This window comes from Synchytrium microbalum (genome assembly GCF_006535985.1).
Source record: "Synchytrium microbalum strain JEL517 chromosome Unknown SmJEL517_scf0035, whole genome shotgun sequence".
Classification (NCBI taxonomy): domain Eukaryota; kingdom Fungi; phylum Chytridiomycota; class Chytridiomycetes; order Synchytriales; family Synchytriaceae; genus Synchytrium; species Synchytrium microbalum.
The window spans coordinates 41,522-67,764 of record NW_022158384.1 but is presented as its reverse complement, the minus strand read 5'-3'; the positions used below and the strand labels follow the sequence as shown (position 1 = coordinate 67,764).

The following is a 26,243-nucleotide window of genomic DNA, read 5'->3' as shown; positions in this document are numbered from 1 at the left end:
GTCACTTTAAAAGAATCTCGTCTCCTTTTTGACACCGTCACCCAGAGTGGTCAAATCGACTTTGCAACCTCCAGGATTTGGAATGTCTCGACCAGGAATAGAAAGCCAGCCTTCGTTATCCTCAAACTAAAGCCAGAACATGTATCATGGATGGGTGTGGAAGTGTGCTTTACTCCAGCCCGCTTCGCTGTTAACCAGGATACCAATGAAAGGACCATAGTCACATCATCGAGTCCATGTGTCATCACCTGGAATCTCAAACGTTTACTCAAACGCTTTTTGAATGATTATCATATTGAAAAGAATGGAACTAGTAAGGTTGTCTCTGGAGTGCATTCATTTGAGGGACGTAACGTTGCGAGGTTGTTGTCGTCTGAGCTTGCCAGACATATCAGTGCTAGAAGGCTCAAGGAAAGGGCTTGTCCGCATTTGCTTAAGCAGAAGGCTTGATAGGTGGATGTTAGTGTTAAGTCTCCCATGACTGGTGGTTTTTGCAGGATTGGTTCTGACACGAAATCTCCTCGATAGAAAAAGGAGGAGAAGAGGAAATCGCAGAAAAAAATATACGTAATTAGATACTGTGGCCTCTCAATTTGAGGAATTGTGACATGTCGATTTTTTAAATCAGCTTTAATCTCGCGTAATTTCAAGATTTGGGTTATTTGGCGAATTATTAAAGTCTAAATGAGAGGTTCTAGATAGATTTGATTGTGGTTGGTAGCACCTTGGCGTTGGGTGATGGTTGCCCCTGCAACATTGTTGGAGTCAAAGAAATGGCGTCTGAGGAGCAACAACAACCGAAGACGGCTCCTCGAACTAAAAAGGAGCCAGCATGGCGTAAGTGCGGTCTATTTCATCGGTTTCATATTGGGCTTTCTTCGAAAAACTGTCGCTTGGTGGGAGATCCACAAAGACCCAAACTTGTGGTTAAAAGTCGGAGAGAAGAGCACATAAGGGCCCGCCAGATCGTTTTTGAGCTTATTTATAAGAGCTTTTGCCTATTTCCAGCACATCATACCGCATGCAAATCACATCATCAACTAAAACATTTCAATCACTCTGTGCGCTTTTGTAGATGCTCGCTTCAGGCAGCAGGATTTCAAAGCATGGAATCCCATATTCTCGCCGCGGCTAGCTATGCCCACTCTTCTCATCGCCGGCATCATACTGCTACCCATCGGTATCGGCCTCCTCCTCTCGTCCTCTTCCATAACAGAGACCAAATTCGACTATACCCAATGTGCTCTCCAGGCAACGGCCACGCTAGCGGCTCCCCCTGCGGGGATAGACTCCTCAATAGTCCAATGGAAGTATGCAGATAATGTCTGCACAATCCGCTTCAACGTAACTGCACCACTGTCACCACCAACCTCATCATCTGGCTCGATCGGTGCATCTCCAGTCTTTTTCTATATACGTATATCAGGAATGTACCAAAACCATCATAAAATGGTCACGTCGTTCGACTTGTCCCAACTCGGGGGATCGTATATATCCACAGCTTCGTCACTCTCGGCAAATTGCGACAGTCTGCGATACGCTGAATGCAGTAAAAGTGATTATGCAGCCAACGGGCCCAACGGCACATATGATAAAAACTGTAATATGGGAACCATAACTGTTGGAGCCGGAGCACAATACTATCCATGTGGACTATTAGCAAACTCGTACTTTACAGATGTCATCTCAGACCCTATATGTATAACGGACTTGTCTGGTAATCCATGCACATTCTCACAATATACCTTCTCGACTTCGGGGCTTGCATGGCCACAAGATAAAGCAGTGTATGGGAAATCAGCATGGTTGACGACCAATGCTTCTAGTATTGCCACTCAGCTTATTCCACCACCGCAATGGCAGAGATCCATTCCTGCCTATGCTAATGGATATAATGCTACTAATTTGCCAGACCTAAGTCAAAATGAACGATTTATTGGGTGGATGATGCCAGCTGGCATGCCCACTTTTAAAAAGCTGTGGGGCAGAAATGATACCGTGCAGTTAAAGACTGGTATTTATGAAGTCAATATCACTACCTGTAAGTGACTGTTTGCACTCCTGATGATGTGTATTCGCTAACCTCTCGTTTTAGACTTTGATGTAGTTCGATTCTCTGGTACAAAATCTATAGTATATTCGACCGCTAATGTACTAGGAGGCAAGAACCCATTCATCGGAATTGGCTACATGTCCGCGGGCGGCGTTGCAGTCGGATTAGCCTTCCTCTTTGTCTTCCTCTACTTTATCTCCCCAAGGTAAACAAGCATAATTCGTTCTCTTGAAGGCTCCTGGCTAACCTTCCCGTCGTGTAGGAAAATGGGCGACCACCAACTGCTCTCCTGGAACAAAAACGACCAAAACACACGTAATTCTCCTAACTGATTCTAGATAGAAGAAACACACCATACAAACGAACCTCGTACAATATTTGGATTATCTTTTTTGTTGGTAACTCTCTTTAAACAAAGAACTTGCTCATACTACTTTTTAAGTTGGCTCGTCGCCATGTACACCATCCCATCACCCCTCGTAGCCAGCCTATTTATCTCTCGATGCTGTTCCCTTGACACTATAGACTCAATCACCTCTCCACTCCCCTTAATTTTCCTCATTCTCCCTGTATACGGATCAAGCACGTCACGTACAACAGACTGCTGAGCGACATGCTCCTCCTTCGTTTGGGGCCTCGAGACAGGACGTCGGCCACTAGATACCGGTGCTGCGGACACTGCAGCTGTTATACCATTACTCGCCGCAGACACCGAAGCCGTTATACCCTCACTTCCCACATGTCCTGCCCTATGCTGCGGCACACCATGCCCTTGATGATGATGTCCATGCGCATGCGCAACATGTCCAATAGCAGGCGCATGACTGACAAGATTCGTATCCGTAACACCACCCAACGCCATTTCGACCATACTAACGACACTCATGTTGGGTTCACTATGTCGTCGCTTGCGTTTATGTTTCTTGTCCTTCTCGTCATGGTGTCTCTTCTTTTTCGATTTACTGTGGCTCTTGTGGTGGTCGTCGTCGTCTTTATGGGGTCGTTGGGTCTTGTGGTTTTTAGAGTGTCGATGGTGGTGGTGGTGGTGGTGGTGATCTGAAGCGGAGGATGTGGATGAGGACTGTGAGGATGTGGATGTGGATCGTTTTCTTTTCGAGGTTGATGTAGTGGTATGGTGAGATACGTCAGAATGTCTTCGTTCGTGACGAGCTGGGGAGTGATGTCGAGATTTTTTGTCCTGATCAGGCGAGATAGAGCGGTCGGTTCTCATTATGCGTTATAATTATATTATATCTATAGTCAGGAAGATGAACGATAGTATATTTAGAGCGTTTCTCTGGTGAGTGAACTGAAAATCACGAGTTGCAAAAAATCAAACAAGTGCCCACCGCGCCAAGAAACATGAGAGGAAGATGCCTAACAAGTATTTAATCAAGTCTCTGAGTTCAACGTACAGAATGTGGCCGTCTCCCTTTACTGCCTCAGAAATGTATATTTTACAATTGCAGATGGGGTTATACAACAAAAGCGACTTATGAGTTATGAAGGTAACAAACGCGTATTGTGGCGTATTATCTTCAAAATGCGAGTACTACAACTGCAGTTACCGTGCAGGCAACTCTGTACGGCACACAGGACATATTGCCCTGACTTCCATCCAATCCTCCAAACACCTCGTATGAAAGATATGATGACACGGAGTTACCATATAGTTGTATCGTCCATATTCACCTTCCAAAGGATTGGAAGGGCCTGATGACCGAGGAGGACGTATATTTACAGGCTAAGAAACATGAATCAATTGATGTTCATAGCAATTGTTGAAACAACAAAACCACAAGCACTCAGAGCCTGGATGCCCTTCATATACTCCAATCAGCAAAACCCTTACCAGGAAACATATCGGACAATCATGATTAGTGAGACGTGGATGTCCGTGTCCACTGACTGCTGTGTCTTCTCGTCGAGAACTTGGTACAGTCGGTGACTCCAAAGGACCAGTACTATTGGGCAGACTCTCCAAATCGCTGCCACCATTTAGCACTGGGTGATAGTCGTAGGTTTGCGGAAGCCACTATATTAGAGGAGCAACTTAATTTTTGTCTCAAATGAACGAAAAAAGGAAGAGCATGTACCCCAGTAGGAACAAAGAATCTAGGACCCATAAACTCTTGCAAGTGCAATATAGCACATTGTAATGCGACATAAGTTATTAATGCAATGACACCGATAGGTTCAGCGTCTTCAAATGTAACGACGTTCAGAGGGCAACCAAATATGTACAAAGCAGGCACCTACAGTGATGATGTAATTGTGTGTTAATGCTAGTTGGTTCGAACAACTCTGAACATTCCATCATTGTTCGATATTTTCCCTTCGGTTTTCACAAGACACAACGACAGATATCCACTTACCAGCCGAACAACAGATATCCCAAGCACGTAATACGTTTGAAAGGCTCGTCGAGAATTATGGGTTGCGTTACTACATCATTCAAAAACGTCAGAATTTTGAATGTTTCATCGACAAAGGCAAAAGACAAAGAGAGAGAGAGAGAGAGACCTCATGATTTGTGGAATCCAGAAGCTATACATGAGAAATCCAGCAACACCCATAAACATAGTGATTCTAGCAGCAATCTGGCAAAACAGGAAGAGGCCGCCAAAAAGATACAAGTCTAAATGAGGTAAAATATGAGTTTTCAACTGACACAAAAACAAATATTGCTATTGTCAGACTAATGACATACAAGTCCTGGAGAACAAAGGCCCAAACACCGAATGATCGCGTTCCCGCCGTTGCGATCGTGAGATTGTCAACAAGTATCTCATCTCAAAGATACAAAACAAAACAAACTTGAGGAATGCTACCGTTACGAATGGGAGGAACACAGTAGCTTGAGAGGAGAAAAAAGAATAATGTCAATGGCCGAATACTCAAACTTCAAGCAACACTTCACGACATCCCATACTTACTAAACACAGCCCCAGTCGTAAGATTCAACAAGCACAAATACGCATCCATAATAGTCGACATTCCCATAGTCATCAGCGACACTTTACTCAACGATGACGGAGCACCTCTCGAATAATCAATCTGTATCAGCGTCAACACCAGCTCAACCAGCGTCACGGCAACCATCATCATAGCATAACGTACAGATTTGACTTGATACAATTCTAGTTTGAGACCCTGAATCTCGTCTAGACTTAGCGCCAGCCCACACGTCGGGCTGTACATGAATGCAGATGCGAGATTCGGTGGTCGTGATGGGAGCGATATACCAGTCGGATGAGCCAATTCGTACTCATATGCGGTCAAGGCTGATTGGCCGTCTAGACCCGGCACTGGTCGTAGCTGCATGTAGTTGTACAGCATGCATGTAGACATGGCTGGCTTTTTAGAGTCGTCTTCTTCGTCTGCGTTTGTGCCTTCTTCTATATATTTCAGCAGCTCGGCTTCTCTCATTTTCGAGAATGAGACGGCTATGGCTCTGCTTTCGTTGAATGCTTTGTCGTTCAGGGCCATCTTCATAATATCCCGTCCTCGCAATGTATATCCCTGAGGCACTGCGACCATCCAGACGACTCCAGTTTCAATCCAGTGAAGTCCAGCGATGGAGAGCGTAAGACTGTTTGGCATCGTCCACCATTTCAGCGAATTCTCAAAATATGTCGTCCTTAATTTGTACTGTCCTTCAATCAAGTTGATACCCGGAGCTACCGTGGCATTAGAGAAGAGAGTGCCAGAGAGCACGCCAGAAGCATACGGGTTGATCATGGACAGAAACCTATTCCTAGTCGTTTCATTATAGTACTGCGATTGATTTACGTGATGAGCCGTTAAATTAAATGGTGCATATGATCCTCGATACAGTCCCGTGATATTAGTATACAGTGTTCGTAGTCGTTCAAATCGAGTGAGGTCATGTAGATTATCTAGAATGGGCATGATTTCTGACACGTCAGTCTAAAACACAAAGGATTTAGATATCATCAACCATTGCAAAAAGAGAGACGGCCAGCATACATGATTCTCAGCAAACGTAGCATTTTGCAATTCAGACGTGAAATTCCTTTGCAAATCGAGCAAGCTCCCTACACTTGCGGACGGCTGAGTTTGCTGGCGATTGCCATTGTCCATGGCAAACATGAAGAAGAAGAGCATCCATAATGTAAAGACTCGGTAGGAAGAGTTAGAGACTCCGTTAATGGTGTTTGGTGAACCGGCAGCTTGCTCTGGCATCGTTGGTTGATGAGGTTGGAAATGTTGGATGTCGATCGTTCTGGGAGAGCCGTCGAGCTTCCACGGTGAAAGATTAGCCCAGCTTTGTATGTAAATGACGTGAAAATGCTATGAGAAGGACATACCTTTAGCTTCAACGGTGGTGATCTATTTACGATTAGTGCTCGAGTCAAACTTTTGGCACTTACACACGATTACGAGCTGAACTTTTTCAAGCTGACGCTAGGTTCAACTTTAACCGTCTGCGAACTAATCTAATGCCCTTCCCATCTACACTTCCAACCTTCGTCAAACGAAGAACTTGTAAAGTGCGTTTGAGGTTCGAGGTAGTGTTACGCCGACAATTGAACCGTGATTCCAGATCATCATTGTATTTGTATTTACAAAGCAACACGTATTATAAGTACGATGAAACTGAAATCCATTCAGTGTTCATCACATGCGCGTCTTGGAGTTCTCGACTATTACGAACTTAAGGGAACGTCATGCAAAGCGATGCAGCACACGGATTTCTGATGGCCATTGTAATGTCTACAAGAGATTGTGTGAAAACTAGGAAATCCTTAACTGTGTGCAAAAAAAGCCCGCAGTGCACGCTACCTGATTGTTTCTCCAGAACTCAGATCCCACAATCTCGCAGAATGATCTGAAGAGCCCGTCACAAGGTATGCTGAATCCGCAGAGAATGCAGCATCCCAGACCCATCTCGTATGTCCACTGAGTGTCTTGTCCAGATTGAACTTGTAATCTGCACTAGACCATAGCTTGACGGTATTATCTGCTGAACATGTTGCTAACGTCCTGTTGTTATGATAGGAGCTGTTAGTTCTTGAATAGTCGGCAATGACAATGACGTGTACAATTACCTTGTATCTGGTGAAAGGACGCATTTGGTAATGTACTTGTTATGCGCAGCTACTTTGAGTAATGGTTCTAAATCTGTCATATCTCCTTTATTCTTGGTCTTCCATACGTAAAAGTTGCCCTGTAGATGAACTGGAATCAGCAAAAAAGGAGACCTGATACCTCTTAATCAACTTGATACCTTGTTGTTGGCAGCAACTAGTAATGAGCCATCAGCAGCCATTGTCACTGATCGTGCAGGTGTATCTTCTTCCGGTAACTATTGTGTTCAGTGTGAGCAACAACACGAGTATCTGGAGTATAAGCAACTGCTACGAAGATCAATTCTGTTGATAAACCACGCATTACCAGTTCATGAGTACATGCATTAGCTCCCAAATCCCAAATCTTGATGGAGCCTGATTGATCACAGGATACCAGCTCTCCTTGATTTGGATGAATTATGACATCGTTGACTGGGCATTTGAGTTCATAATCTCGTTGTATACCAGGAGCCCTGTAAGTTGGAGTGTTAGTTGAACCTGGATGTGATCACGCTAACAAAAAGCAGACAGGAACAGGTTGAACATGGTGCCTTTCATACCTCACATCCCATATCTTGATTGTACCATCCTCACTACCAGTAACAATCCAGCGTCCCGCAGATTGGAAACCAATGGAGGTGATGTTTCCAGTGTGTCCATCAAAAGAGGTGATAGGGTTTGGATTGCTTGTTTGCACCTCGTATAAACGAACATGTGGGTTTCCTGTTACAAAGGGAGTAATTTGAATTCCACGTTCAGCATTGTTGCAGTTGGGCATGGTATTACCAGCAGCAGCGAGATACCGTTTATCTGGCGAGATGGCTAGACGATTGACTTGCTAAGTAGCGATAGAGGTTACCAGTAAATAACCTGACCATAAATTGATTGTGTAATCAGCAATTCATTACAGAATCAGGATGCTGTATTGTCCTTAAACATATTCCACTGAGCGCTTCCCAAAACCTGTAGAGTCATGATGTTAATGTCTGCCGGCAATAACAAGGACAAGGACAAGCATGCCTGATGGTATGATCGTAACCAGCCGATACAAGACATACATCCGTCACGGTAGCAGCTGGTGGTGGCGACGCTGAAGCTTGCGCTGTCGGCATGTTTGCTTTAAGTCGTGAAGAGAGTCTATGAGGCAACTGACTATGAGTACATGAATAATTGTTAGCAAATGAACTTTGAACATGACGGAAACTCACTTGTTCTATGTAGCTACTCAAAGACCAACAAACAACATCCGAGTACTTCAGTTCTTTCTAAAATGATAGTGACCAACACACGTAGCTAAAAGAAAAAAGAAAGACGTTAAGGCTCCTCTGTCTGTTGCAATGCACGAGAATCGCGTCAATTCGTGTACATCTCGGTCTCGTTGAACGTGATTTCTCCTTGTTTTCCCGTACATTTTCAACACTAGCAAAATGGCAGGACTGTCATTCAGCTATGATAAGTGGGACAAGGTGAGCGCCTTTTTATAGCATGAAATCGTGGAATATTTATCGGAACTAGCTGGATCTAACATCTTTCCATACAAATCTTTCGCAGATTGACGACAATGCAAGTTCAGATGAAGACGTAGTTAGAAAGAAACCACCAGCTAAAGATGCTACACGTCCACCCTGCATATTCATTACCGTGCCGTGGAATTCATACTGTGGTCAGTACGGTTACATTTGGATCTTGTTGCGTCATTTGCTGGCATTGATAGTTGCATTAATTTCAATACAGAGACCACACGATGGGTCATGGATCGCGCAAATATACCTTACATCGAGTCTGCATATCCATGGGGATGTCATCTGCTCGGTACTCTGCCCCATTCAGACGAACCTCCTGCACGTCCACAAACTGAAGTGCCTGTTCTCGTCACTTTCAGCAATGAGGTATATATATGGTCTCTTCTCTTCTATTCATCCGTATACTGACACGCTTCAATACCAGGCACTGAAACAATCAGCCACCCAAATCATGCTATGGCTGTACTCTCAAATCATATTCAGCGGTGGTGATCGCATCTATGCAAATCCAGAGTCGCTCGATCTACAAGAATACTTGGACAAGGAACTAGCTCCAGCCGCTACTCAGATATACCTGTACTCTGTCTTGTCATCCATCAAAATGGCTGAAAAGTACCTCGTGGTCCCAGTGCATCTCAACACCCACGCATCCCTAACAAGATTCTTCTGGTCGCTCATAAGCCCAGCCCTCAAATACTCGTATAACATATCCGCGAAATCCGTCGAAGCAGCATGGAAGAAAATCGATACGGTCTACGAACGCATAAACAAGGAATTACAGGCTCGACAATCCGATAAACTGTACCTCCTAAACTGTAAAACTATATCAGCTGCCGATATTGCTTTTGCATCTCACTCGGAACTTGTCTTGTTCCCCTCAATCGAAGACGCCTTTTACTCTACAGCACTTGGAATATATTGTCCACCACTATCTGAGCTGCCTCCAGACATTGTCGATAAAGTAAAGGCACTACGAGAGACGCCGGCTGGGAAATACGCCATCAAGCTATACAAGAGAGATCGTGAGACTAGTGCTGGCACCAAACCATCGAAATGGACTCCAGAGAATAACCCATGGTGGACGGACGTTGCGAGATTGCAATTAATGACTTATTCTGTCGTGGCGGGTATATTTTTGCCTCTGGTACTAATAATCCAATTAGCACCGTGGTATGTCAGTGTCTTGGTCCACATCGTCTTGCTGGCTGTAGGTGTCCGATATGTATTCAAGCAATTCCCAGGTGTGCAACAGTATGTTGTGAAGTACTTTAAGGCTATCATATCATCCAAGAAGGTTGATCCGAAACCCAATGATGGCAATGCCAAATCAGATGATTTAAAGAGGGAGCAACCGCAATCACCGACTAAGGCAGTAGATCAAGCTCTGAAACGAAGACAAGAAAAGGGTAAAGGACGTGCTGAAGACGTATCTAGAGACCCAAAGGCTGCTGAATAAAAACTCCATGTACAAACGATTTCACTTAAATAATACAACACATGTAATAAAATTTGAAAATTTGTAACAACAGGAAGCTAACATCCAACAATTTCCTTTCCGCCACATTACGTTCTCCAAAGTGTTTGCGTGCCGCCCTTAGCACGGCCTCCGCCGTAATGGTAGCTAACCCAGCAGCCGATGGTGAGTTCGTGATGATGCATGTCAACATGTCATATTCCGTTCCTTGTAACAGTACGTGTCCAAATGATGTTTCATCTACTGAGAGATCAACAGAGATCAATTGGTTTTTGTCAACAGCCTTTTTTTTACCAGCGAGAACATGAAGGTACCTGATGTACCATGAACGAAGACACTCCTTAACGACCGATCAGGTGTTGTGTGTATCATACCTTGCGCCAATGTTCGTGGTCGCACATAGTATGGGAATTCCTTCAGGTTCTACACATGCGGGGAGAAAACGTTGGGCTACTCATTTCGATAAATTGTCTCGATACGATGACACCTTTTTAACAACGAGGTCTTACCTTATCAAAGAAGGCACACAGGAATCTATTAAAGTCCCGTATACTTTTAGGATGTGCGTCCACCATCGGCTTTAGGTCTAGCATCGCCAGGTCGAGCTAGCAAAAATGATCTAGGAGCCTTGATCCAATCAACGAACTGATTCTTCGTGCACAGGCCTAGCTCACCTTTACGAGCATTAAACTTCATTTCAGCATTCTGTGATGAAAAGCAAAGAAGTCAATGACCTAACTGGTGGTCTGGAAAAGCCACTTAATCAAGAAATACAGCAAAAAAAATTGATGCTTACAGATCTCGTAAAACACCGTACTAGCAAACCCAGACAGCAACGGCGCAGATTGAGTTTACATGAAGACTGGTAGTTTCATCCTACTCTAGTCCATGAATTTATAGCACTCACTGACGACCCTTCGCAAATCTAGAAAAGATTTCACGCATCAACGTTTAGATCGACGTTCAACAGGAGTTGTGAGAGACTCGTTCCCAAGAAGGTATTCAACCGGTTTCCAGGCGTTCAAGCGTATGTCGTAAAATACTGTAATGTACTCATATCAACCCAAAAAGATGATCGAAATCAAATGGTGGTAATTCCAAGTCAGATGACAAGACAGAGCAACCGTCGTCACCGACAAAGACAGCAGACCAAGCTTTGAAACAAAGACTAGAAAAGGAGGAAAACGTGCGGAAGGCGTCTCCAGAACCCCAGATAATAAAATCTTCAAGTATACGAAAATCACTTAGATAATGCAACACATGTAATCAAACTTGAGAAATGGTTACAACAGGAATCTAACATCCAGCAGCGACTTTTGCGCCACGTTACGTTCTCCAAAGTATTTCCGTGCTGCCCTTAGCACAACATCCACCATTATTGTAGCCAAACCAGCAGCTGTTGGTGAATTCGTTGTGACATCCACAATGTTGTATGTCAACATGGCTAGGATGAACATGTCATATTCCATTCCTTGTAGCAGGACGTGGCCGAATGATGTCTCATCTATCGGGAGGTTGAATGGCGTATGGTCAGATCCTTTTTGACCGTACAGAGCATGAATGTATGCGATGTACCATGAAAGAAGACGCTCCCTAACGACAGATCAGGTGTTGTGTGTATCATCCGTTCTGTGAATGTTCGTGGTCGCACATAGTATGGGAATTCTTTCAGGTTCTATACATGGGAAAAAAAGAGGTATTCTATTTCAACCAATAGTATCGGATAATGCTTTAACAAAGAGGTCGTACCTTATCAAAGAAAGCACACAGAAATCTATTTATCGTCTCGTATGCTTTCACGGTATGTTCACCACCAGCGGCTTTAGGTCTAGCATGTCCAGATCGAACTAGCAAAACGGTTCATAGAGGTTACATGAAATCGACCAACGAATTCGTCGTGTGTTAGCCAAGCACATTGCTTACCGTTCCGATCATTAAACTTCATTTCTGCATCCTAATGACGAAGTAATGAAATGATTGATGACACTGATTTGCGTTTGAAGTTATTGTACACGCGGTTTTTTTACCTTTGCAATTAAAAGCCCATAAACATGATCATACGTCTCTCGCATTCCCTTAGATACAAAAATCTCAAAACTTTGCTCTTCCGTATCGTTCAGTCCACGTCGTGGGACTACGTTGCTCTACACGGAGAAGGCAACCAAAATCAGTTCTAAGCAAAAAAGCAGATGACATTTGCCTAGCATCACCATAAAGTGGTTATCAACATCATACCTCTTCTTTCCGCAACTGATGATACAGCTCAGCCATATCCGTATCAGCATACGAATGCACAGACCGTCCATGAATGTAGTATCCATGTCCAGGCTCATCAAACAAGAGCACAGATACATTTGCCACGGAACATAAATCCACGAATTGGAGCAACGGATGACGATAGAATCGTTCGTATACTCCGAATCGCAAAACGATCTATCCAAAATAGTGAATGACAGCGTTTAGAAAACAAACGGACTGGGAGCTATACAAACACCTACCAACACGAAAGCAACAAACAGCCATATCAAACTGTTGACGCCAAACAGTAGAACAGGATGCACAATTGCAGGTGTCAAATCGTATATGTCGGGTTGAGGTGTAGCAGCATAGCGAACTCCACACCCTTGAAGAATGAAATACACCCAGAAAAGACAGAATTCAATATTGAGGCGTCGATATATCTAGAGGTGAAACAAAAAACCACAGTTTGATCGAATCAACGAATGCAAACGTGGGATACTCAATGACACCTTCATACCTGAAGTGCATTCCACTGATTCGCCACAAAGATAGACCTCCAAACACTAATCGCAGCTGCGCGAGCACGACTCGAATGCACTGGATCGATAGGATCAAACGATTTACCACGAGACTTTTCCCAGTCAATAAAAAAGACATCGATGGTGCATTGTCCGTACACCTCTCTCATCACATAGATCAACTGAATTGTGAATTTTGAAGTTAGTCCGAATGAGCAAATACCACATTTTCGAAATAAATATTATCCTTACTTGGAGAGTAAAAATGCCAGCCAGTGCTGCATTGAACGTAATCATATCACCACTTGAATACGGCAACATGACTGTCAGACCTGATTCTCCTTTAAAAAAACATAGAAAGTAGATCCCAGTTCCAAACAAGAGCCAAAATCCAAAGACGCCCATTCGACCTCCCAAAGTAATCACAGAGCGACCCAAGAACTAAGAGACGTGTATCTACTGGTCAGTTGTCGGTTTTTTTGTCGCTCCAGAGAAACAGTACGCACTCCTAAATCCATGGCATCTTGTGGCCCCAGGTTGCGCTGGCTCCATGTTTGCGCTCGATACAAGCCCAGCAAGCCGGCAAACACCTGAACGATAGCGAATGCGATGGTCATATTTCTCCAGAATCCGTCCATTGGCATCATGTGTGTTACGGTGAATGAGAGCTGAGGAAAAGGTTATAATTCATGGATACAAGACTGATTTTTTGCGTGGTCTTACCGTTGGAACAGACACCGATGATGTATCAGACACAGAAAGTGTCGATACATCACGCTCAATGTACTTGATATCAACCACTGGAATGTACACATTGCCAGAGTATGAAGGATTTAATTGAATCCTAAGCAAGGAAAAAGGACAAATAGTCATTCTGTGCCACTCCTGAATGCTGTGCTGATGCTGTGCTGATGCTTACCAAATCTGGATAGACGAAGCCACTCGTATAACTTGAGGAGTAGCACCAGCCGTGGTCTGTCCACTAGTGACATCAACCATAAAGAATCGACGAACAAAACGATCTCCTGTTATGGCATTAGGACCGCCACTTGGATTAACATATCCATTCGAGTTTCTGAAATCCAGTAATCGAATTGGAACAGGTGCATATGATCCTGTTCCGTCCAGAACGTCTAAAAGTGTTTCGTGAGTGATCAGCGCGAATACAGCAGCACAAAAAACAGCCCTTCGAGAATACTTGAATGAGCTTACAAATCTCATAAAACACGGTACTAACAAATCCAGATAACAACGAAGCTAAATTGAGTTTACAAGAAGACTGGTAGTTACGTCCTACTCCTGTCCATGATTTCCTATTATTCAACGAAGAACCTTCGCAGAACTAGAAAAGGGTGTATGACTTGAAGTTGTGAGCGACGTCCAAACAATTTTACGTTCGCTTTTTTTCACCTGCAACTGAGTCGTAAGAGGCTGCATTCCCAAGAAGGTGCCATTCAAAGTATACATTGCCAAGTAAAAGGGAATCGATGTCGTAGTCTAACGGATAAACCAAAAACTGACGATCAAACAAAGGCATATAATTGAACATGAGCATCCCCAATTTACCGTATCACTATATCTAACACTCAAAGACAGATTCAACCGAGCTGAAAGTGTTGTAGCCGGGTCAACGTGGCTTCCCAATAATCCATAGTATAGCCATGGCATGTATTGAGGACTACGCCAGGCAAAAAACGGTGAGGGAGGCACATCATTATACTGACATGGTTTGCAGACAAGACACTTACACATCAACCGTTGACCCCGTCCCAGGCCTTTGAGCAGCCACCCGTTCATAAGTTGCGCATGGTGCTGTTGACTCGTCGTAGAGGTTTAATATACATAAGTTACCCAGTAGCTCGCAGCTGGCTACATCCCATTCGTACTAGATGATAAGCGCGACTTGAATTGTGGTTTTTTTGGGTCAAAGTGCAAAACGATTTTGAACACTTACTTGACATTTTGAAGCAGCTCTCAAGTACATTGATGTCAACAAGGTATTGGTAATGGTCATGGTGCCAGACGGAATATTCTGAATGAATGAGTTATAAATTTCAATTAGTGGTTCAAGCAACAAAAAACAGGGAACAGACGGTGAAAGCCTACATAATAAGTCACAGTTCCTGCACCAGTAGTTGAAACAGCAGCTGATTCCGCCGTAGTTATGCAAACATTCGAAACCTACAATAGAATCTAGTTAGCTAAAAAACCCTAAGTCTTCTCGCTCCAATGCACTTACTGGTGTAGCCAAATACCCCCCAACATCTTGCCGACAAGTGCAGATGTACGACGACGTAGTCGCGTCAAACGACGCAAGCATATTATAATCCGGACACGATATACACGTCGTCATATCACTCGAAGGATACGATCCAAACGGACATGCCGTACAAACCCCCGTCGCTAGTTGAGTTCCGGCTGCATTTCGTAGAGCCAGGTACTGCAAAGCGGGACAGGTGCATAGCACGCTCCCATCTGCAGCTGTTGTATACGTCGTTGGACACGAAACGCACCATGAGCGATCTGGTGATGATGTCTAAGAAACAAAAACGTGAGCAGTTTTGGACAGTTTGAAACTGATCTACAGCAGATATACACAGTTCTACCTGTCCAGCGCCACAAGCGGTACAAGTAGGAGCAGAATTGCCTATTGTTTTGGTATAGCCCGCCTGGCAGCTGCAAACGCCTGTTTGGAATTTATGATTTTGACTTAATGTTTGATGCCAATTGGGAAAGAAGAGCCGTATATGCTTACCAGTACTACTTGAATTCTGCGATACTGTACATGTATTGCAGGCAGACAATGTAATATCCCAGTACTGAGAGCTTCCGCATGTTGGTTGACTTGTTACAGGATTCAATAAAACTTGTTGTGACAGAGTGCAGGGAAGGAAGAGAGCTATGGAACAGATCCACATAGAAAACTTCCATTGAATTACTGCATTAGGGCTGATCATGTCGTCTAGTCCACCGATCACCTAGTACCTATGTCGTAACTTGACCAGAACATGAAGCATTGCAGAACCAGCCTTAAAACTCGAGTCTTTGTTGCGAAATTGCGTTCCAAACCTGTTTTGAGCAAATGAAGGCTAAGTGGTCAAGTTCTGGTAACCGTGCCAAAAAATCCCATCAAGATCGAACTAATGTTTCTGCTCGAGAACACATTATTTTGAACTGCTATGAGATCCCTGATTTATTATATACATTAAATAGATCCACAATATCATCTTGTTCTTACAGCTCGTCTTCATCATCCTCATCGTCCGAATCCTCTCTAGGCTCAACAGCGAGTGAAGCCTCATACAACTGATCATCATTACTCAATTTACCAACACCAGACACATCTCCTTCGGCACCAACAGCATCCAACCACCGCTGAATACCCAGCACAGGTGCAAACTCGAATGGTGTAACCTGAAACTTTTGAATGTCTTTAATAACTTGGAAGGCTTTACGCCGTTTCTCGAAATTGATGAAGGAGGATTCTGGGAGATAGTCTGGATTACCCAGTTCCACAAAGGTTAGGTCAGTAAGGTAAACACCAAGGAAGGGTATGGCGGGAGGGATTAGGACCGCGAGGACTTTACGGTAGTTAGCGTATTGGCCTTTGGGACTGACTAGATCTGCGACTTCGGTATATGCTTCGAGTATTTTGGGATACTTGTCCTCGAATGACTATAAAAGAAGTATGTCAGACATGGAAGTCGCCAATTTGGTAACGAGGATAGTTTCTCGAATAAAACGTTGGTCTTACCTGCCATGCCTTCTTCAGACGAAGAACAGGTGCCATGGAGAGACCAGCAACGATACCAGTAATTCCGTTAAAGTCGTTTAGCTCTCGACAATGCTATAGTGAGGTTGTTTCGTTCTCAGCTTTTTTTGTTCTTATAAAGCAAAATATGAAAATATGGTGCAAATACTTACCAGAGCCAGCTGACAAAAGTACTTGAGAGCAGATGCTCGAGACTTCATACTGTCACAATTCAACACATGGTGTGCAACCCACATAGAGAGCTAAAAAAAGTGAGGTGAGCAAAAAACGCTGCTCTGCACAACCAATGCTACGATGCGCTTACTCGATTGGTATGCTGAATCAGCTTTCCAATACCACCAACAGTTCCTTGTGGCGTAACAGGAATTACCGTTCCAGGCCTTCTCAACTTATTCAGCTCCTTCCGTCTCTTCTCGCCCCATATCTGATCCAAACACTCAACAGGTCTCACATTCTTAAAATCGGTAAATGTAGTAAGAGCCAATTGTCTGGCTATCTCCAATGGGTCAATGTCAAAGAAGAATTTGCTGTCTGTCAGCAGCGCCAGTCCCAAATCAGTGCCAGGGATGTTTCGAGGCAGTATCGGTTTAGGTCCAGAGTATGATAAATGTCCGGATCCATGTTGTACTGGGCTAGATGGGCCACTTTCTTTTGCATCTCGTGGAGCTGTTAACTTTGTGTTTAAGGCTCGTGATAGGGATAGAGCGAATGAGTCGAAGTCTGTCTTGAGCTTCTTTTCAATCCAGTTTGTGACTCGACGGACTAGCACTTCATTCTCGATAAAGTCTTCTGGATGCTGTTCAATCCATAAGCGTATCACACTTGATACACTATGAGGAAGAAACGGGAGAGTGGTTTGAGCAAGGAAAAAAAACCGACACCCTGGATTCGACTAATGCTTACCGCCATCGAATGGGTACAATCTTTTTGTTGATATAAAACTCAAAGTTCTGCTTGTTGAGACCATATGGAGGTGCAATATCGTAACGTTTGATGAAGGCATCAAACAATTCAATCGACGAGGTGAATGAATGATGGGTCATTAGGAGTGTTGCTGTGATCTCAGGATCTAGTCAGGGAAAGAGATTGAGATTATTAAAAATAAATTTCGTCGTCTTTTTTTGCTTACCATTTTTTCGATGTGCTTGAGTAATTTGCTCAATCAACTTGGGTAATCGTCCACCCTTGACAAGGTTTCCTTCAATGAGCAGACCTTCTGTATTTTCTTCCAAAAGAACGGTTTCTTCCTTTGTCAATTGGTCCGTTTCGCCTTGCGCTCCAGCTTCCTAATAACAGCAGAAAGATTCAGTTCAAACCTCAATGTCAAGATATACGCGAATGCACGGTATCAACGCACCGAGGAATCCAAAATCTTGAACATCTTCTTCGTCCTTTCGTTCTGTTGCCATGTGCGATTCCATTCTTCCTTCTTTCGACGTTCTTCATCCATTTGTTGAATAGATTTACTAATGGCCTCCTTTGTAAGATTAACTAGAGCCTTGACTGCCAAAACACATGGAATGGTTGCTGCCAGCATTTCCTGAGATGCGGTCGGAGTGGGCCAAATACCAGCTGCCAAACTACCACGCATCGTGACAGTTTTAGAGGTGCTCTTGACATCGTTCAGGAGCTGTACAATAAAAGGTCGAATTGGAGTTGGCAGAGCAGTGATTCCCAACAAAGTTGAAATTCCAGTTGCTTGAAGCCTCGGCATATCTTCAGGCTCAATCATAATACTGTCCTTCAAGTCACAAATCATATCAAAGTTACGGATTTCTTCCACAATTGTATCAGCACGAGCATTGATGAGAGATGTGGCAGCCAGGTATTCTTCTTTAAGATGCTGCTCGTGTAACTTCTTGAGCTCACTCAGAGCCGCAACAAACTGCCGTAGCAAGACAAATTCCACATCATGAAGGAACTTTTCACCGGGTCTTTCCGTAACGTTTTCAGCTGGGATTTCTTGGGTAGCCTGGTCGTACTGTTTCGATGTTTCTTCCAATTCACGCAAGTCATTGACTCGCTTGTACTGGTCGTACGTAAGTGGGACACCACTACCCACACTAGCTGCACCTTCCGTGTTGTCTGCTTGAGCTACATGATCTGTCGATATACGTAAGACCAGCTCTTTATCTACGATGGGCCAGTATCCTGTGGCATTGGCTAGATCGACCAATTCTCGACATACTCTAGCAATATTACCAGCGGCCACACTCATGTCCTGATTAGCTTCTGCTGGTGGCCAAACACCACAGGCAATCTTGGTAGCGACCAAAAGAGCGCGGGGCAAATCACCATTCAGTGCACTTGACAATACTCGTAATTTTGCTCTGACAGCTGACGTGGAGAAGGATATTGCGGAAATTTCACCATAAACGGATCGCGTGGTTGTAGTGGGAGATACTGATTTCACTGGTGTTGACATCCTTGGAAGATTTAAAGCTGGACCGACATGATCAAATGAATCTACTTCACGGGCAATCTCGGATGCTAAATGATTCATTTTGGCTGTGATTGTGACGTATTCGGCTTTCTGATTACGACTTGCTGCTACGAGGAGTTCCACAGCACATTGCAAAATTACAAAGCACTGGAAATCCAACTCTGTTCCTCGATCAGGCAGTCGATCCAGTAAATCGGCTAATACTTCTGGATTGTAGGCGATGAATTTCTATTTATGCGTTGAACTTTGTTAGCACGGTCAGAAAACAAACAAGATCCCTGACTTGCCTCAAGCTGCGGATCAGCCTTTGCTCGCTTCCGTTTAATGCTTCCAAACTTTGAAGACGGTATCAGCTTTGCTTGCTGTGAACTTATTGCACGACGTTCTTCAATAAGTTCCGCCACTTTCTTAGCTACATCCGTTTCATCTTGAGTTAAAGCAGGTAGTTTCGGCACACTTTTGAGCCCCCCTTGCGTCGTTGCGAACAATATTCCACGATCCGTCACTCGCTTGAGGACGGCGATACCTCTACTCACCCATTCTTCTGCCTTTGTATCGACGGTTGGGTTTTGTGATAGGAGGTAGGAAACTACATTTACATTCTTCATCCATGCTGCAACCATCAAGGCTGTTTTACCACGGCCTGGCCCGATCCGGGTATCTGTTCTTGCGCCGGCTTCCACTAATCGTCTGACTACGGCCACATTACCGACATAGGCAGCAGCGATGAGTGGTGTTGGTGGTGGACATGGTTTGAATTTTGCTGATTCCAAAAAGGCGTTTACGGGTGCACCCTCTTCTAATAAGATATCTATACAGTCTTCGTCACCGCCGAGACAGGCCCATACGAGTGCTGTACATCCAATGTTATCAAATTCTCGAACACTGGCTCCACGAGTGATGAGGCCCTTGACTAAATCCCTGTGGCCCTTGTAAGCTGCCTTCATTAATGGCGTCCATCCGTTAGCATCTTTATAATTTATTACTTGGAGGGCAGGTGCATCGAATGTAGGTATAGTAGCACCGAGATATGCTGCATTTTCAGCAGTGAAATAATTACGGGGAAAGGATCGTACGAGTGCTCTCACTTCATTATTATACTCGACATCACCCTGCGTTCGGGGCGATGATTGGGCTGGATTTGGATTCGGTTTTGGTTTGATGGGTGTCGAGGAATTGGAAGCTGCACTTGGAGGTCCTGTTCGACCAGCAGATGTTCTTCGTCCAGGTATTCCAGCAGCGTTACCAGTCTTTTGATTCGAGGTTTCGGCTGGTCCAGCAGCTAAAGCAATTACATTCTTGGCTCTGGATTGAGCCATTTTCCGTTCCATGACTGTTGCAACACCACCATGTTTTCGTAGTGTTTTGAGAATTCGTGGTATACCAAGCCGACATGCTAGAGTGGTGGGCGTCACATCTACACGATTTGACACATTTGGATCGGCTCCCTTCAGCAGCAGCAAGCAAACCAGACTGTGGTCTGCCATGGAAACTGCGAGATGCAGTGGTGTGTTTCCTGCCACATCCAGTGGCATCGACAGACTTTCTCGCACAGTTCTTTCATTTGCCTCTACATAATATCTAACGACATTCCAGTCTCCAGCCTACAAATTATTGAGCATTTTGTGGTTTTCCTCAGCCCAATGGATTACCCAGCCACCACTCACATTGCATAAATCTAGCAGCCTTCTCCTTTGATCTCCTCCATCATCACCGCGTAAAAATCCGCCATTAGCTAAGAGTTCGTTCGCGAGAGAATCAATGTTTCCGTTTGACGATTTGTCTGTTGATGGTGAGTCGGGAATGCTGAAATGAAAAGATGGTGATTAGCATGAATACAGATCGGTCCTAATTCAAAGAAAATTCATTCTCATATATGTCTAGAGTCCTCTTCCAGGTCCATTATGGTCTTTTCTTACCCGTCGCTCTTCCTGCGTTTTTTGGAAGCCCATCTCGTCACGATTCGAGAGCTGCTCATTGTTGGCGAATATTAGCGAGCTGCGATTCTCGTATTTGCAGTCTACCGCCTACAATCTTCGATCTCCCAATTCACTAGTTAAATAGTTGCACTTGGTGTCTTGGTTGTCGATTAAGCCGAATCGTGGCCGAAACCGCAGCACGTCTAAAAAGTTACTCTAAAAGCTATTTCGTATCTCTCTATAAATAGATGATTTCTATTCTGCTTAAGACTACTACTACTGTATAATAATAAACGAGAAAAAATGGAAGAAGGGTATAGGTATGGAGCAGATTTTGGTTTTTATCGGCCAGACCGTTTCCATGGAGGCCTCGTGATCCTTTCAAACAAGACCATACCAACAATTGAAACCAGAATGAAGATGGCAAATAAGGCAAGAGCAGCCACATCCTTGGCCACAAATCTTAGAGACCGAGCGTCGAGTAGGATATCTCCTGACGGTATACACCTAATGTCGCTGGGAGTACAGGTGAATTGCAGTCCAGAGAGCTCGTTTTGGGTGCTAAGAGTTGAAGGATGAGTTAGCTTCACACTTCCTTTCAAGGGTTGCATTCGAGACCTAGACAAAACCAGAGATTGGCAGCTGTACTTACCCAGCCACGTAAAAGTAGAACATTGGGTTCAGATACACCATGAATAGAAGAGGTTTGGGTATGATGTCTGGTGTAGCCAAATACCCACAAAAAGCGAGCGCAACTATTAAATGGTGTTGTGAAAGGATCAGATCAAGTGCTTTGATTTTTAAAATAAAAATGCCCACACAAAGGTACGTACTGGCTGTGTACGTGACTGAAGCGTTTAGGATGAATGATGTGCTTTTACTTATGGATCCTAAAGCCATTCCAAACGAATGACCAATCAAATTGAAAAGCAACATCAAGGCTATCGTCACTAGCCCAGTCGTCCCTCTTTGTAGTCCAGTTCTACACGAACAAATGTCGTCGTTAATCAATTGATAAACAGAAAGAGCGCATAGTGTTGCAACAGACTTACAGGTAAAAGACGGCTATTGTCGAAGGAATCCACGTATAACAATAACTGAGCTGTTGGATATACTAGAGAAACGGTTCGGTCAGGTGTTGTTTTGGCCTAGTACTCAGCCAACATCTACAGTATACATACCAGTCCCCAATAACATAACGGACCAGTATACAGTCCGTCAGTACGTTCTCGATAATGCAAATCAAGTCTTGACGGGAGACGAAGCACGACACCAAACAGGGCAATCATGAATCGTTCGACCTCCAAGTAAAAGAAGAGAGACAGACGCATAGTAGCATGAACTTGGTCCAGACCAAGAAATGGGAACAGGAAGCCCATAGTTCTAGTTTCCAATCAACTCTGTTAGGATTTCACAGCAACCATTCTTCAATGACAACACGAAGCAAGCTTACCCGATAAACACTGTATTGGCCATAAGTCCCATACCAATCAGTTCCCAATCTCGAATGTATATCAGGTGCGATCGGTGTATGATGAGACCAAGACGATACCACCATCCAATGAATCCGTAATGGATTGACTCGGCCTCAGAATCGTCTCGTTGGTCATCCAAATCATTCTTTCCACTTACAGATACAACTAAATTGCTCCATCGTGATACAGGTTTGCTATTTGCCACAGGGCTTGCTAGCGACGGACACATGTAAACCTCGAATTCAGTCTTCCAAGCGGTGCTATATGAGTAGCAGCGTTGGTTCATGTCTTTGGAGCAAACGGGTGCCAGTGATTGACTTACGTGATACGTTCGATCCGCGCCTTGGATGAGACAGAGCTCTGCGGAGTCGACGTGTCCACAGTGGAAACATCCTATGGAAAACGACATTAGCATTGAGACTCCTTTGACGTCAACTATGTATGATTTGACGTCAACTATGTATGATGTCACTGACATACCAGGTAGTGATCTACAGGGTTAGTATGTTCAGGGACTGCAAATCCAATATACTCGAAATATGAAACAGCAACTAAAAATGACGAAGATAAGTCAGTCGAGTCCTTTACAAAAGTCAAAAACGGGGTACATACCATCAAAGCTTCCAAAGAACGCAACTCGACCACGAGAGAGTAAGTACAATCGATCAAATATATCACAAATTTCTTTTCGGGGTTGATGCACGGTCATGATAACCGTTAAATTGTTTTGTTTGGCTGTATCTTGGATGGCTTCAATAACGTTGAAGGCGTTGTATGCATCCAGCCCAGACGTTGGCTCATCCAACAGCAGGATGCGAGGGTTGGGTATCAATTTCACGGCGATGTGGAGTCGTTTCTTCTCTCCGCCAGAGATTCCTCGCTTCATTGAGTCGCCGACTCGAGTATCCAAGCAGCCACTTAGCCGCATTTGTGATACAACTTGTGCAACACGGTCTAGCTTTTGAGCTGTAGTTAGGGTATCTGGGAGCATCATCTTCGCCGCAAAGACCTGAGTTGATAGGTTGTGAGTACTGCATAACAACTAGAAGACGTTTGAAACTAGACATACCAATATTTCTCTGCATGTCAGAGTATCAAGAAACAGATCCGTCTGCTGTACATATCCGATTTCCTGACGCCAAAGTGTATCAGATGGATGACCGTTGAATCGTATGTCACCTGTAACTTTTCCGGACTGAGTTCTTCCACTCAGGACGTCCAAAAGACTTGACTCTAAATCAGAAAAGAATGTCAGTAAAAGCTCAGCTACGGCGTCGGATTCTGTGCACGTACTTCCAGCTCCTGATCCTCCCATTACCGCCAGAATCTTGCCAGGTCGGGCTGCACCATTTACACCCTTCATAATGGTCTTATACCGACCTTTCTCCTTTACAGTATATACCAAGTCTCTCCATACGACCTCTACGCCGACCTTGTCTCCTCCCATGTATCTGTTTACAGTTTCCTTTTGTATAGTATCCACAACCTTTTCAAATGCTCTTGCTTTGTAGTCCTCTGTGACCAATAGAGGATGAATGTTACTATCCGGTATTAGAAGAAACAAAGCCAAACGACTCGCGTTCACAAATCTGACTACTCACTACTTAGCGACATCTTCCTTGCCAACCGGCCACGCCGGGAGACAGTCCTCTTTGGACGAGCAACATCCCTGAATGTCTGACTGACTCTGGAATCATCATGACCATCATCATCAGCGTCGTCAGAGTCCAGGTCTTTAGCCTTAAGCGACCGTGACCGCCTTAAGGTTGAGTGCTCGGGCTCTGGCGACGACGCTGTCATGCGTCTTTTAAGCGAGCTGGTACGTGGCATGCGTGGAAGGCTCCTAGTTGGACTTTCCGGTTGAGGTGACTGAGATTGCGATTCTGTATTAGCGTTGGTGTGGTTATTATAGTTGCCAAATCCAGCACCCAGTACAGCTCGCAGCATATCGGTATACACCGCCACGTTGTTTCCTCCATCTATATTGACAACTGCCTGATCTGAAAATGGTAGTTCTATAAACGGCGGGTCGTTGAAACTAGCTTGCGAAGCATCGATGGGCGACGATGTTAGGTCTCGAGTAGATTCTCCAACGGCGGATGAGGGATTGGCTGGCGATGGAGGTTTAGAATCAGTGTTTGCAGGTTTCCTCCTTGAAAAGGCTCGTTGGGACCCAGGAAAGCGAAATTTGCTACTGGCTCTTGGTGGTCGTTCCATGGTATCCAAAGCTGGTTCAATGTTCTAGTTGAGCCCTTTCCAGTAAGCAAAACCTATATACCGTCTGCCTACTACACAATCCAAGATAACAGACGTCTCTTATTGGCCGTATTGGAAAAACCTATGGTGTTGTTGTAAGAGCCAAGTTTTTTTTTTCAGCAAGAATCCACCACAGCTTGCAACATCGGACAAAAATCAAATTTTCGCAAAATACCTTATAGCGGTCGCCCTTTAAAGGAGCTCGAGTACTGAATTACTAGTAAATTGCTACCGCAGACAATCGCAACGTTAGCTCATGGATTGTCTAAAATGAACAATCTCGGCAAGTCAGCCACCACAACGCGTGTTAGAAAAATACCATCTCCCACTGCTTTTACAATAACCAAAATCACGCAAAGCTAACAATAACACTTTATAGAATCGTTGTTATCGAGCCTGGAAAGCGATCGGTCCCTGGCATCATATGGAAGACGCCAAAATTTGAGATTACCGGCACAATCACCAACATCTTCGCACAAGCAGCCAATAAGACGTGCAACACCAAATACAGACCTTTACACATCTCAAACTCAGTCTCCGAAAACCACACACCCCAATGGTCAACCTTGGAGTCAATCGATGCCAAGAGAGCAATCACGATATCGCCAGAACACCGAATACGCAGCACCATTACATCCTTCCACTCCTAGGAGAGAGAATAACTCGTTACAACGACTAAACAACCTTGTCTTTGATCACTATACACCGAGGTCTCGGGTGCCAGGGCCACCCAATAGCAATCAGCAACCACCAGCTCATGAGTCATTGAGGAGTCGCGTTCGACACCGTGAGGGTGCGAGGAACCATCGTAGAACGTCTCTATACTTTGATAGCCACGCGGACATTGGGCCAAGTGCACTGCATTCCTGTGATGCATGTCAACAACCGATTTCTGGACCTACCATAGTAGCGTTAAATCGAAATTGGCATCCTGGTAGGTTGAAAACGCATGCGTCATCATCTTGTTGATTTTTGACCACTTTCAAATAGCACACTTCAACTGTTTCAAATGCAAAAACACTCTGAATTCGGGCAAATTCTTTGAACATGAGCAAAAGCCATTTTGTGAGAGGTGTTTTCATGAGAGCTTTAGTCCAACTTGCAGTTACTGTGGGGAGATTATTACCAAGGTTGGTGCCAGTCTCAAGACTAAAGAAGTATTTGGCCTACGGCCTCCGATTAAACGACGATTGTCTCTGTTTTAGAGAGCTATATCTGCCGTTGGAAGTAACTTCCATCCAAATCACTTCTTTTGTGGTCATTGTGGACAGCTTTTCGGTAGCCACAAAGCTTTTCTTTGTAAAGTTGTTCATCGACGAGACTAACTGACATTTTTATTTTCTCCGAAGCTGAAGGTGCTTCATACCTTGAACACGACGGTACACCTTACTGTGAAACGGACTATTACGACTTGTTTTCAAAGACTTGTTTCGGTTGTCAAAAAACCATCAGAGGGGAGCATATCTCCGCTGTCTC

General features: G+C 44.3%; 8 protein-coding genes across 8 annotated transcripts; 2 read left to right on the top strand and 6 right to left on the bottom strand.

The window, feature by feature from the left end:
* Window positions 1-773: 773 nt before the first annotated feature.
* SmJEL517_g04748 (uncharacterized protein) lies at window positions 774-2,262 on the top strand (the record flags this gene model as incomplete). The annotated part of the gene is made up of 3 exons (XM_031170676.1): window positions 774-837; window positions 1,076-2,041; window positions 2,096-2,262. 3 exons carry the CDS (start codon window positions 774-776, stop codon window positions 2,260-2,262), a joined length of 1,197 nt encoding a protein of 398 aa, XP_031023306.1.
* A 221-nt stretch (window positions 2,263-2,483) lies between these two features.
* Window positions 2,484-6,259, bottom strand: SmJEL517_g04747 (uncharacterized protein; the record flags this gene model as incomplete). Its single annotated transcript, XM_031170675.1, has 9 exons — window positions 2,484-3,134; window positions 3,720-3,797; window positions 3,906-4,088; window positions 4,150-4,308; window positions 4,429-4,498; window positions 4,607-4,691; window positions 4,764-4,910; window positions 4,990-5,983; window positions 6,044-6,259. 9 exons carry the CDS (start codon window positions 6,257-6,259, stop codon window positions 2,484-2,486), a joined length of 2,583 nt encoding a protein of 860 aa, XP_031023305.1.
* A 596-nt stretch (window positions 6,260-6,855) lies between these two features.
* Window positions 6,856-8,258, bottom strand: SmJEL517_g04746 (uncharacterized protein; the record flags this gene model as incomplete). The annotated part of the gene is made up of 6 exons (XM_031170674.1): window positions 6,856-7,060; window positions 7,126-7,244; window positions 7,305-7,382; window positions 7,472-7,619; window positions 7,707-7,984; window positions 8,205-8,258. The coding sequence occupies 6 exons, from the start codon at window positions 8,256-8,258 to the stop codon at window positions 6,856-6,858; spliced, it is 882 nt and encodes a 293-aa protein (XP_031023304.1).
* A 1,892-nt stretch (window positions 8,259-10,150) lies between these two features.
* Window positions 10,151-10,829, bottom strand: SmJEL517_g04745 (uncharacterized protein; the record flags this gene model as incomplete). The annotated part of the gene is made up of 4 exons (XM_031170673.1): window positions 10,151-10,386; window positions 10,458-10,566; window positions 10,653-10,748; window positions 10,818-10,829. 4 exons carry the CDS (start codon window positions 10,827-10,829, stop codon window positions 10,151-10,153), a joined length of 453 nt encoding a protein of 150 aa, XP_031023327.1.
* A 597-nt stretch (window positions 10,830-11,426) lies between these two features.
* SmJEL517_g04744 (uncharacterized protein) lies at window positions 11,427-15,859 on the bottom strand (the record flags this gene model as incomplete). The annotated part of the gene is made up of 21 exons (XM_031170672.1): window positions 11,427-11,647; window positions 11,719-11,818; window positions 11,893-11,990; window positions 12,067-12,097; window positions 12,171-12,287; window positions 12,379-12,576; window positions 12,642-12,824; window positions 12,902-13,084; window positions 13,155-13,343; window positions 13,409-13,570; window positions 13,626-13,746; window positions 13,822-14,035; window positions 14,115-14,244; window positions 14,313-14,399; window positions 14,469-14,580; window positions 14,651-14,787; window positions 14,857-14,934; window positions 15,009-15,083; window positions 15,142-15,438; window positions 15,509-15,588; window positions 15,658-15,859. The coding sequence occupies 21 exons, from the start codon at window positions 15,857-15,859 to the stop codon at window positions 11,427-11,429; spliced, it is 3,015 nt and encodes a 1,004-aa protein (XP_031023326.1).
* Window positions 15,860-16,136: 277 nt separating this feature from the next.
* On the bottom strand, window positions 16,137-21,095 carry SmJEL517_g04743 (uncharacterized protein; the record flags this gene model as incomplete). The annotated part of the gene is made up of 10 exons (XM_031170671.1): window positions 16,137-16,577; window positions 16,657-16,749; window positions 16,827-16,916; window positions 16,979-17,504; window positions 17,578-17,743; window positions 17,804-17,960; window positions 18,032-19,323; window positions 19,401-20,721; window positions 20,785-20,923; window positions 21,037-21,095. The coding sequence occupies 10 exons, from the start codon at window positions 21,093-21,095 to the stop codon at window positions 16,137-16,139; spliced, it is 4,284 nt and encodes a 1,427-aa protein (XP_031023325.1).
* A 282-nt stretch (window positions 21,096-21,377) lies between these two features.
* On the bottom strand, window positions 21,378-24,728 carry SmJEL517_g04742 (uncharacterized protein; the record flags this gene model as incomplete). The annotated part of the gene is made up of 12 exons (XM_031170670.1): window positions 21,378-21,597; window positions 21,689-21,791; window positions 21,870-22,018; window positions 22,089-22,150; window positions 22,218-22,419; window positions 22,490-22,771; window positions 22,834-22,904; window positions 22,992-23,062; window positions 23,124-23,520; window positions 23,581-23,744; window positions 23,805-24,026; window positions 24,113-24,728. The coding sequence occupies 12 exons, from the start codon at window positions 24,726-24,728 to the stop codon at window positions 21,378-21,380; spliced, it is 2,559 nt and encodes an 852-aa protein (XP_031023324.1).
* Window positions 24,729-25,346: 618 nt separating this feature from the next.
* SmJEL517_g04741 (uncharacterized protein) lies at window positions 25,347-25,972 on the top strand (the record flags this gene model as incomplete). The annotated part of the gene is made up of 2 exons (XM_031170669.1): window positions 25,347-25,701; window positions 25,758-25,972. 2 exons carry the CDS (start codon window positions 25,347-25,349, stop codon window positions 25,970-25,972), a joined length of 570 nt encoding a protein of 189 aa, XP_031023323.1.
* Between the last annotated feature and the right edge of the window lie 271 nt (window positions 25,973-26,243).